Source organism: Physeter macrocephalus, chromosome 13, assembly GCF_002837175.3.
Source record: "Physeter macrocephalus isolate SW-GA chromosome 13, ASM283717v5, whole genome shotgun sequence".
Taxonomy (NCBI): Eukaryota; Metazoa; Chordata; class Mammalia; order Artiodactyla; family Physeteridae; genus Physeter; species Physeter macrocephalus.
In genome coordinates, this window is record NC_041226.1 from 10,035,581 (window position 1) to 10,048,067 (window position 12,487).

At 44.9% G+C, this 12,487-nt stretch overlaps 1 protein-coding gene across 2 annotated transcripts in view; it reads right to left on the reverse strand.

The window, feature by feature from the left end:
* STARD13 (StAR related lipid transfer domain containing 13) overlaps positions 1-12,487 on the reverse strand; it is a 231,563-nt gene that overhangs the window by 17,087 nt on the left and 201,989 nt on the right. For both annotated transcript variants that reach the window (XM_055089653.1, XM_007128917.3), the window contains exons 5-7: positions 7,411-8,810; positions 6,164-6,337; positions 4,824-4,983 (exon numbers count right to left, since the gene is read on the reverse strand). In XM_055089653.1, coding sequence (XP_054945628.1) covers positions 4,824-4,983; positions 6,164-6,337; positions 7,411-8,810 — 1,734 coding nt within the window. The remainder of the gene's footprint in view (positions 1-4,823; positions 4,984-6,163; positions 6,338-7,410; positions 8,811-12,487) is intronic.

Consider the following 12,487-nt stretch of genomic DNA (forward strand, 5'->3'; position numbering starts at 1 on the left):
CGATCCCCCATGCCGCGGAGCGGCTGGGCCCGTGAGCCGTGGCCGCTGAGCCTGCGCGTCCGGAGCCTGTGCTCCGCAACGGGAAAGGCCACAATAGTGAGAGGCCCGCGTACCGCAAAAAAAAAAAAAAAAAGATAGGCGCTGGAACATCACTCATCTTACCCGAGGTAGGCAGCAAGGAGGGTGATGAACAGGCGGCAGGTCGAGGACACTTGTACTGAGTATGAAGTGTCTTCCCAGCGTAATTGGGCTTTTAAAACTTACTGCTCCATTAGAAGGAGAGCTTGGGCATGAGTGCTGCATTAGAACTCAAATTTCATCTAAATAATATTAAATCTCCTACTTGGCATCCTGTTTATGCTAATCCTTTCAGCACTTAATGATGTTTATCACGACTTGCATTTCCTCTTCTTTAGGGATGTGCTCCGCTAATGAAGAAAAGTTGGTTTTATTGAGAGAGAGAGAGGTTCCTAAGGACAGTATGTGGTGGGTTCTTATTTGGAGCACTGCAGGTTTAGCCACTCTCTGCCGTGACTTCATATTCATCAGGGGCTGGGTATAACCTATCCTTCTGTGCAGTTGATGTGGGGCAGAAATAAAGCTCAGCCAACAAAGCCCGCTTGTCTCACAAACTGCTGTGTCTGAATACAAATGGTTCAGAACTGAAGGCTAAACTCCCTATTTCATCTCCAGCCAGCTGCCAGGGCAAAAATGGATACACTGTGTTTCCTCATATGGAAGCTGTTCCGCACTTGGGGGTGCAGGAGGTGGAACGGTGGTCTTGTTTCAGGACTCTGTAGGGCTGTCTTCAGCTGTTTGCGATGAATGTTTGCGAAGAATGTTTGCGAAAAATGCGTAGCATGAGGGAGAGAAGCTGAGCTTATTGCAGGAAGCCTCCCTCCCTGGGATGAGGGGCTGAGCCTTGGGACAGTCTTGCAGGGTGGTTCGAGGGGACCATGTAGAGGCAGGCAGCAGAGAAGCCAGTCAAGGGTGGTTTAGAGGAAGGGTATTCTGAGACCCTCTGGTCTTGCATGGCCGGGGGGCTGAGATCTCAAGAGCCTGTGGAGACCTGAGTCTTCCCTTCAGAGGAGGTGCCGTTGGCGAGGGAAGGACCCTCATCTGGTGTGTGTCCGCTCCTTCCTTGTGACTCTTGTCCCTCCTCTTTCTTTTCTGATTCATTGGCTTTTATTTGCTCGAGTTTGCTCTTAAATCTCTAGAACAGTCTTCCTCCTGAGCCTGGTTTTCTTCGATTTTTATTATGTTTCTCTAGTTTCCCCTTGTCCCTTCCTATGACCACCTTCCTTCTTCACAGGGACCAGAGGGGGACTCTGTGTGCTGCCCACACTCTGTGCTGATGAAGGGGAGGGACATACAAGGTGGGGGCCCTGCTGGCGTTGGGTACCCCATAAGGGGAGGAACTGGATTCCATGAAAGTCCCTTTGACATCTTGAGGATTTTTTCTTTTGACGGATACAAGAGAAGGATTGCCTTGTTCATTGCGGTTACATTTAGAATCAGTATTTATGTCTATGAAATGAGCCTTTTTTCTTATAAAGCTTTGCCAGCATACTGTTTTTCAGTGTGGCGTTCTTCCAGATTAAAAAAAAAAAAAAGTTATAGGCCTGAAATGGAGACTGGGAATAAGCGAGTGAGTAGAGATTGAGGGGGTTTTGGTGCCACTGTCCTTCTCTGTGTTCATATGACATTGTCTTCAAACAGGAGGCTGGGCCCAGTAACAGTAGTGATGCTGGTGATACTCATTATTCAGAATCTACAGGGGGCAGGATTGGTTTCCATTCTACATAAAGACTATGCGGTGAGTAGAGTGGTGGTATTACGATGCATTTATACGCAATCTTGTTCGAGAAAGCATTCAAGGTGACTTACAATGATCTATAAAGTACAGTAAGATGCAATTAAAGATAACAGATGAGAGGACTAGAGCAAAAGTTAAATAAAGATAGAAAAGGTTAGCAGGAAGTAGGAATGAGGTTCACACACAAAATTTATGCCCCCAAATTATATATATTTACGACAGGCTGAACATGCATTTGGCTTCAATAATTCTAGCAGCCAGTGTAGAGAGGAAAACATATCCAGCTGAATGAGTCTGGTGTACCTAATATAAATACAGACCAGTTATCTAAAAACAACACTTTTTTCAGGTGCTGGGGCCAGAGAAAAAAATTCTTTCATTCTTACAGAAAACACACCACGTGATATAATGATCAACATCATCAACACAATCCTGAGAGTGAGTTCATCAATGAGTTGTTTAGGGCCACTTCTCAAAGTGTCCCTCAATGCTAGAGATGGCATCGCCCCAAAGTCCACTGGGACAAGCAATTCTAACAGGTGGTAGCAAAGTGCACTTGTTAAAAACTTGGACTCTGTAGATAGATTTTCAAGCAAGTGTTGGCTCTACCATTGCCACCTAGGGGCTAACCCTGCCCAGGGTGGATATGGGATTAAATGAGGCAATGCTTGCAGGATACTTAATATGATCCCTGAAACATGCAGGGCACTCAAGAAAGGTTACTATTATTGAATGAATGGCACAGACGGCCTGCATTTACTTTAAGCATTCCTGAACAAACTGTTTTCTCTGAATAGAGCTTTTGCTGATAAGCATCAGCTAGCTGGCTATCCATTAGAATGTTTGGAACAAAATATTTTCTGTGCTTGGTAAAAGGCAGAGCCAAACACTCTAAGAGAATCAGCCAAGAGGGGAGATGAGTCTTACATACCCTTATGAAAATTGAGAAGCTTGGAAAAACATGTGTCCGAATAACAGGCTACTCTCCACAAAATACAGTCTTGGGTCTGTACTAATAAACCAGTAAAAGTACAATTGAAGCCACAAAGTCCTATGCCAAAGGGCATGGTTGCAGTACTTTCAGGGCTGCAAAAGAGATTAATTAGAGTGGATATTTCCAAATATTCACTCGAGCCCACCTCCCCAAAAAGTTTTCTCAGTAAAATACCCACAGACCCTCTACCTTTGATTAAGGTGTGCTTTTGATAAAAACTCTAAAATTAAAAAAAAAAATCTAATGCTTAACAAACCAGATTCAATGGATTGCTCTATTGGGATGTTATTCACAAGTCAATTAATATTGGGGCATCTCCCAAAGATGAGCACCATTAGTTTCAGACAAGTGGTCTATTGCCCTTCTTTCTGAGAAACAACAGGCAAGCCATCCAGGCCATTTCTCAGACAAAGCAGCCATCACCACCACAACAGTAACAGCAACCACTGTTACCCTCACTATAACATCTAAATATGAAAAAAATGTAGATATGTGTATTATCTAAATTAGGAGTGGGAAGGGAAAATGGAATAATGCATTTAGTTCAATCAACAATGGCATCGAATGAAGAAGTTACTCTTATTCTTACTGAAAACTGGGATCGGATTCATCAAGAGACCATCCTGATTCTTAGCGTGACCTCAGCATTGGGGAAGAGACAAGCATCAGTTCACGAATTCGTGTAGCTCAGCTCATTCCTCTCCACTGAGCCCAAGGCCAAGGGAAAATCAATGAGAAGTGCAAATAATCTTAGGTTGGCACAGATTATTAACAGGGCATTACAGAGTATGATGAACAAAAGCCATTATAGAATAGTTGCCTGAAAATACCCCCACTACTCAAGGCTGTAATTTATCAAGCAGAATTTTATTTTGGACCGAAATGTCTAACAGAGAAACTAATGAGTGTTAATTCCGAGGAGCAAAGGCTTGGCCTGGTTAATTATAGGATGGGTTGCATTCTGGGCCAATCAGAGTCCACCATTGTGATGGCCCCCCCACAGTCCTGGAGATGAAAATGATCTCCAAGACTTTTGTTTAGCTTGAGCTTTTTAATCAACTCCACAAGATGAGGGAATATTTAATTTAGCTGATATTATTTTCATATTTTTAAAAGATTTTTTGATGTAGACCATGTTTAAAGTCTTTATTGAATTTGTTACAATATTGCTTCTGGTTTTTTGGTGTTTTTTTTTTTTGCGGTACACGGGCCTCTCACTGTTGTGGCCTCTCCCGTTGCGGAGCACAGGCTCCGGACGCGCAGGCTCAGTGGCCATGGCTCACGGGCCCGGCTGCTCCGCGGCATGTGGGATCCTCCCGGACCGGGGCACGAACCCGCGTCCCCTGCATCGGCAGGCGGACTCTCAACCACTGCGCCACCAGGCAAGCCCTTGCTTCTGTTTTATGTTTTGGTTTTTTGGCCCTGAGGCATGTGGGATCTTAGCTTCCCGACCAGGGATCGAACTCGCACCCCCTGCACTGGAAGGTGAAGTCTTAACCACTGTACCACCAGGGAAGTCCCTATTTTCATATTTTACTTGCACATTTTAAAAAGATATAAATAAATTTTTTAAAAGATATAAATCTGTCATGGTGCTGCTTCAAAAAAAATTTAATAAAGGGAGATATAAAGACCTAATTCTGGTTTAAAAAAAAAAAGACAAAGAGGGATAACAGAATGCTGTGAAATTAATGGTGGCACTGAGACCATAATTAAAAGGAAATGCAGTAGACAGCTTTACTCTCAGTTTCGGGGGAACACAAATTAGCCATCACGGGTACAAATGATTAACATTAGCTTTCTGCAGTCACTCCAGGGTGTCCTTCAAGTTGCCAGTGAGGAAACATCCTCACACAGCTTGACAAGGATGTCACCTGGTCAGATTAAATGCTGACCTATAAAGATCACAGTGCCTTTTATTTTGGAGAGGCATGTCTTGTCTGATCCTGGACAGATCTGGCTCTGCCTGGCACTCCATACATCCCAGGCTGTGCTTGGGATTTACGACCCTACCTGATCGAGGCAGTTGCTGCGTAGATACCTCAGGGCTTGCTGGATACTCTGTGGCAGGGGCTGCCCCGTTCTCTGGACGTGAACGATGAGAGGAATGCCAAAGACTGTCTTGTCTCTGTAATCAGGAACTTTCATCCTCTTCATGAACTTTGGAACTGCCCTAGAATTCACAGAAAGCAGGTCATGCATGCCTCATGGAGCACACTGTGGGGACAGGCTGTGAGAGCAAGAGGGAAGCCAAGCTTTTGCTGGAATATTGGACAGGCACGGGGGGATTCAACATTTCTCTCTTAATTATTTATATTACATGGAAGGACTGTGTGTGCCCCGTGCCTCTGTTAGACCTCTAACTATTAAACAGCATGACTCATGTTAGCAGAATGGATTTATGGCCCTGCTTTCAAATCAAGTGCTCGACTTTCCGGTTTAATTGTGACAGACACACTTCTCAAGTGATAAACACTTAAACGTCCCCAACAAGACTTAACAAAACAAATTAAAAAATACATCAAGAAGAAGAAATCTGGTTGGGGCTGGGGGAGAAAGAAGGGGAGAGAAGATAAATCACGTTCCTAGACTATATCCTTACTTTTCTAGAACCAGTTGTTCTGGAAAATTTCCTTGAAAATTTTCCTTTTAAAGGAAATTTTAATACACAAGCATATATTGATTTGACCACACAATTTATAACTTTCTAAAATATTTTTATAAAAGCATTGCCGATTCTTCTATATGACAATTAACAACACATTTTATTTTTTTCCAAATCCACCAAATCATCTAAAATAGGTCCACATTCAAGTTCCAACATACGCTTTTGTCAATCCCTTATTCCAAAGGTTTACTGCATATTCTTGTTTTCATTTGCCAATGAAATAAAAGCAGAACTGTATTTGAAGAGTTCAATGCTCTTTGAATGAAGCAGTGCTGTAAGTGTTGAGCTCTGCGTTGGGCCAGAAGGTACAAGAAACAGATGTTTCTTTGCAAACTGCCAAAATTACTTGATGGCAAGTTTATTTTTAATGTCTCTGTTCACAACTAATTACTCTTTACTTGTCCTTTTTCCTTCTTGGAGCCTGACTGCCTTCCCTGGAAACTGACAGAGAGCTACAAATAAAGCAATGCTTCCTGCAGGCTACATCACATCCAAGCTTTGGCAGCCCAGAGGCGGACAGTAAGGCAGAACTCTGGGCATTATTTTCAGGAGATTGGCAGTGAAGGCAATGAACGGATTCTTCAGAAATCAGAAAGTAAATACTGAAGTGTTCGCGATCGCATACTGAGCCCGTAACAAACAGTCTGGGACAAACAGTCCCCTCCTAGGTGAATGTGCTACGCACCACGTCCAGCCGTGTCTGTTGGACATGGAGTGCTTCTCCATGATGGCCGTGAGGCGAAGCAGTGAGAAGCGCTGGAGCAGGTTCAGCTGGCCGGCTGTCTGACCGCTGATGTGGGGCGACGCCGTGGACGGCTGCGGCTGGTGTGAGAGCTGGAAGCTGTTCCACCGGAGTCGCCTTTACCGGAAAGACCGTCAGAGAAGCCAGTCACAAAGGGGACGTGTTATTGGAAAATACAGGATGTTATTAATTGTGAAGTAGCTGATCAAAATAGTTTCCGAGCCAAGAAAACCACAAAGCAAATGGAACGGAAGACACAAAATGTACAGAAGAAACTATTTTTCCCAAGTCTGATAAATCTGGAAAAAGTCATTATCTGTTTCATTAGGAGGTTTAAATAAGTGATATAATAAATTTTATGTGTTTGTTTATTCCTAAACTCATTCCCAAAGTGTTGAAAGCAGCTGAGACTGTGTGTGTGCATAAGAGAGAGAGAGAGACATTCAGACAGACAGACAGTGACAGAGAGCCAGAGATTGCAAACGTTTGGGAGCTGTCGGTAGAGTAGAGTACTGTGACAGTAAAGTACTGTCACACTGCTGTCTTGTCTCCGCACTCTGACTGGTGAGCAGCACTGATGAAGCACTCCTAAAGTGATGACACATCAGCCAATGAGCCCCGAGAGCCATCACTGCCTCAGCGAGAAACCCAGCAGCACATACAGTAGGCTCTTCCTACTGCTTAGGCCCTTCCAGGGCCATTGTCTAAGGAGCTTCTGAAATGGTCGTTGTACAACAGCTTTTATGTACCTAGTAATAGGCATTTTCAAGCCAAAATAAACTTATGAAGTGTGTATACACCTCAGATCTCAGAAATTTCTCATGGAGTTTTTTAAAAGTTTAAAATTTGGGGTAGAGATGCTTTGCAAGGTCATGGGAAGGGCCTGTGCACAGGCAATGGACCTTCTCATCAATGCTTTGCACATAAGAAGCTCAAAAATTTTTTTTTGCATAAAACCAAGATTGAATTAAAGGGTAAACACTAGGAGAAATGACTGTGACTTAACATGGATTCAATCACCACAATATCTGCACAAAAGACATACTACTCTTCAAATAATTCCCAACTGCATACATCACTTAGGACAGCGTTAAATGTTTAGAAGGTACTCTATGAATGTTTGTTAAATACATAGACCATAACTATTATGAAATGGATTAAACATCGTTTCACAAAGTCATGCCACCAACCTGTTTGGCCTGGTCAGAGAGGCCCCGACTCCAGAGTCCCTCCTTTCTCTGACCCCAGTGGCCTCTGATTCATTAAGAGACGCTCTGTCTCTTTCCACATCACTGGGTGTTGTCCGACCTTCGGAGACAGAATTGCCTTCGAAATCTAAGGTGATCTGACTAGGAGGGGGGAAGGGGCAGAAGCCAGCTTCTCCGGACAGTGCATTATGTGTCTGCAGTTCAGGTAACAGGTTTTTGGACCAGTCATCCACTACCTCTTGGAGCCCGTTGACATGATGCAGAATGTCGTCTAAGTGAGGGAAGAGATCGTCCTTCTCCAAGTCCAGAAGGTCCCCGGTGCTGGCATACAGGTGGGAGCCGGGGACGTTATCATAGATGCTAACTCGACTCGCTCTGTGGCAGGACGCCATGAGCCTGGGCTCCCCGACCCCAGGGCCCGGCTGTCTGCCCAGGGAGATGCTGCCAGTCCTCCAGTTGACCCCGCTGTTGTGGTCTGTTGGCGAGAGGCTCTCGATAGAGAGCGCCTTGGGGAACGTTCCAGGCTTGTGGTCCTTGGGAATGTGCACCACCAAGTTCTCTTGGGAATGAAACTCGCGTGCGTGGTTTTGGTGCCCTGCATCCCGCAGTGCTGTCCCCGCCAGCACATCCAGGTCTTCTAAGTACATGCCCCCGCGCTTGTGGGCCTCCTGGCATCTTCGCTCCTTCAGGCCGGGCGTGCTCACCCCGCTGCTGCTGTTTTCCGACGGGCTGCTCTCACCGCTCCATTTGCCGGGGCCCGGAAGCCCTGTTTTGCAGGCAGCGGCGGGTGAGTTCTGGAGATCTCCATTTGGAATCTGGATGCACTGCATGGCCTTGAAGGACTCGGGCTCCTGCTGCAGCACCGGGCCGCTGATCACCAAGCCCCCGGTCCGCCCCGACCCCTTCTGCCTTCCCTGCGCTCCTTTCCCTCGCAGCGTTTCCACGCGTTTCAGAAATGATTTGGCTCTGGCCCGGGTGGCCTTCTCATTCTTTGGGTGCAAAGGGTGCTGGAGACCGTCTTTGGGGGACGGCGGGAGGCTGCTGCCGCCCGGCGTGGCGTCCAGCATGGCTGGGCCGTGGGCGCAGTACTGCCCGGGGCCGTCCGAGGCCTCCCGGCCGGCGCCGTAGCTGCCCGGCTGGCTGCGGCCGTCGCTCCCGCCGCTGCTTTCGCTGTGAATGGAGCAGACCTCGGGCTCGCTCAGGTCGGTGAGGACGCTCTCACTGCTGGTCGTGTTTCTCATCCTAATGTCTCCTGACGAGCCGTTTCTGTCTCCGCCGGGAAACAGTGCGTGGAGGTCGTCCACGCGAGACCACCGGCGGCTGGTCCTTTGGAAAGTCCATTTGTTGCTGATGCAGAGATCGTCCTCATCAGAGTCGTCACCCTGGGAAACATCAAGGATGACGCGCGTTTACAGGTGGCTGGGATGGAGAGGGGAACGAGGTGAGCACAGGCGCGGTACCCCACCTCCTTTTCCTCCTTCCTGCCCGGTCACACGTGCTCTCTGGGTTTCCTGGGCACCTTGGCTGGGTCCCTCCACCGTCTTTACGGTCTCTACACCCTCTTCCTTCCTAGTAGCTGGAAGATTCCTTTCCAACCCGCGAAGCTCTCTTGCTTTCAGTTTTCCTTCCTTCCTCTCTGAGAAGCTTCCTTGACTGATTAAGAGGATGTAATTACCATCGACTAGACAGCCTAAATATAAAACACCTGCAGTTCCCCTTTTCACATAGAAACTTAATCCTGCCATAAAATGCATTTACTTCTTCCCTGAAACCTCTTCATGGAGCCCTGGGACCATATTACCAGCTTCCCTCTTCTGAACCTCGGAGCCAACACTCCTTAGTCTCCCAGACTTGATTCTTAGCGTATGTTCCCTGTGTAAGTTAACGGCAAAATTATCTCCGAATTCCTGGGAGTAGAAACTTGGGAGCTATTCTAGAGACCCCTGGTGGAGGAGAGTCCAACCCAGCCTGCACGGCCGGGCCGGCCTTCTTGGTTTTAATTAACCCTGAACTGGAGTGCCTTCGTAGGACACGCTTGTCTGGGTGCCGAGGCCCCACTGCTTTGCCCTGTCATACCTGCTGCACCTCACATATTTCTCTTACTTGTCTGGGTTCTGCCTGAATTCATAGTCCCTGAGAGAGGAGAGTCTGGGTTCCCTGAGGCCAGAGGTGGCTTTGTTTATCTTTGCAAATCCCCGTGGCCAAGCCCAGCACAAACTTGCCATCTAAACAATTTCCTTCTGAGATGAACTGAATCATCCACTCCTTCTTCCTCCTCACGGTGCATATGACCAAGACCCAACTCTGAAATGATTCTCAGATCTGCTCCCCCATTCATATCTTCACTCCCATTCCCTAGTGCAGGTCCTTGGCACCTCTGGCTGGGTTATCACAGTAAAAACCAGGCCAGCGTCTTCATCTAAACAGCTTTCCACAGTGTAATCCAAGTATGATCACAGGATTTCCCAGTTTAGAAGCTTTCAGTTTCCCTCAGCCCTCCTAAGTTTAGTATGGCATCTGAAGCTCTTTCAACCTGACTGCAGTGTGCTTTTCTTGTTTCAGCTGTTCCTCCCAATCTTCCTGCATTCTGTTCTCTGACCCGCAACTATGCCCCAACACCCAGCTCTGTTACAGGATTAAGAGCCTAAGGGGTATATATGGTCCCCACATCCTTCCCTGGTCCCTGACCATTCTTGGGTACTCAACTCATATGTCTGTACTCCTGTAGCATTCGGTTTAGATCTTTATTGTAGCATTTATTATAATACTAACTTAAACTCATGTCACTCACAAGCACCCACTCTCAACAGTTACAGGTAAGCTCATCAAGCATACAGTAACTGCTCTGTGTGTGTGTGTGTGTGTGTGTGTGTGTGTGTGTGTGTGTATATATACATATATATATACAGTTAATTGGATTAAGTTTATTTCACTTTACTTTGACATCTGGTTCTAAGACCTGGTTCCCAGTGCTAGTAGTTAATACCAGTTAGACTTAGGTGACTGTACACAAGTTGCTTACTCTCTCCAAAGTAAGTTTTTATCATTTATAAAATGGGACTAAAAATAGGCCCTGCCTCATAGGTTTGCTGTGGGGATTAAATGAAGTACTGCATTTAGTAGTCCCTCACTGAGGAGTATTTGTTCATTTGTTATCTTTCAGCGTCTGTTGAGTTGCTTCTGTGCTACCTGTCCGTGTAAGACAGATGGCTTATCTATCTTTCTACATATCTGGCATCCACCTTATCTCCTCTGGACTTTGCAATATATTGTTTTCAAGGAAAAATAAACAGATGCTTAGTCAATAAATGTGGGATCTTCCCATTCTTATTTATTTCCTGAAAATCTAGGTTTACATGAGTTGGACTAAATGACACATTTGAACTTTCAAGTATAAGGTGAAAGAAGGTAGAAAACCACAAAGAATTCCATAGTTGTGGGAACACAGTAGGAAATTAGCTCTGAGTTTTTAAAAAGTTGTACAAAACTTTGGCAAAAGAGTTTAAACATTGTACAAATGGAAAAAAAGGCAAGACTATAGGATGATGAGTCAAAAATATACTTTCTTTGTAGCATTTTCTACTTCCTCTTTCCCTGTAATGGATACAATAAACCCTGAAATCTGAGAGTCATTTAAATATCAGGTACTGTGATAGGTTGAAGGTTGAGTTTATTGGATTTCATGTCACATTTCAGGAAGCTAGTGAGGAGAAGTTGATATTAAGTAAGCATTCTGAAAAAGCCTTTTAGCAAATAGTTTCTGAGAAGGCAAAAGAAGGATATGCTTTTAAAGAAAATACAGATATTTAAAAATAGAAACTACAATATTTAGTGTTAGCTCCAACGAGCTCTCTAAAGCGAGCCCAAACTTGGTTACTGATGCTAGCAAACCACATACTAGTTGGATAAGGACTTCTTTATGTTGGTTTAGAAAAGATGCCAAGCTGGGCACTGTGGGCTGGGGATGGAAAGCCTGCCCCCGTCTGCTAGGCTCTAAAGAGCTTATTATACTACCTGCGGGCAAAAAAGGGATATTTAAAACCCAACCAAGGCATATGAGAAAGTGGTAAACTCCTGGGAAAAAAGGCAAACAGTTCAGTGAAATTTTGCAGTATTTAGATGGTTTGAACCAAAACAAACAAACAAAAACCAAAGCAATAAAAATCAAAAATAAAACAGAGAAAAGAGAAAAAAATACCCATCTCCTTTAATACACTGTGCATTCAATTATCATAGTATGTCCAAAGGGTACTGACACAATTCTGTTTTTCCCACTAGCGCAGGATCTTTGAAACTACTGATAGTGACAAAGAATAAGAAAAACATTTTTCAGGGCTTCCCTGGTGGCGCAGTGGTTGGGAGTCCGCCTCTGATGCAGGGGACACGGGTTCGTGCCCCGGTTCGAGAGGATCCCACATGCCACGGAGCGGCTGGGCCCATGGGCCATGGCCGCTGGGCCTGTGCGTCCGGAGCCTGTGCTCCGCAATGGGAGAGGCCGCGGCAGTGGGAGGCCCGCGTACCGCAAAAAAGGAAATACATTTTTCAGTTATAAGATAAATAGGTACTAGAGATGCAAGGTACAACGTGAGAAATATAATGAACACGGATGTACATTATATGTGAAAGTTGTTAAGAGAGTAAATCCTAACAGTTCTCATCACAAGGAAAAAAGTTTTCTTTTTCTATTTCTTTAACATTGTGTCTATATGGAATGATGGATAATTCACTAAACTTATTGCAGGAATCATGATGCATGTAAGTCAAATCATGCTGTACACTTTAAATGTATATAGTGCTATACATCAATGATATCTCAATAAAACTGGAAGAAGCATAAAAGGAAGTAATCCATATACAGTACCTAGAACAGTATATGGAACATACTAAGTGTTCAATAAATGTTATCTGCTAATTTTAAAAAGTACATTTTCCATCACAACTCAAGGCCCACATACAAATTACGCTAAAGTGAAAGAAAGAAGAAAGAAAGAAAGAAAGAAAAGAAAGAAAGAAAGAAAGAAAGAAAGAAAGAAAAAGAAAGAAAGAAAGAAAGAAAGAA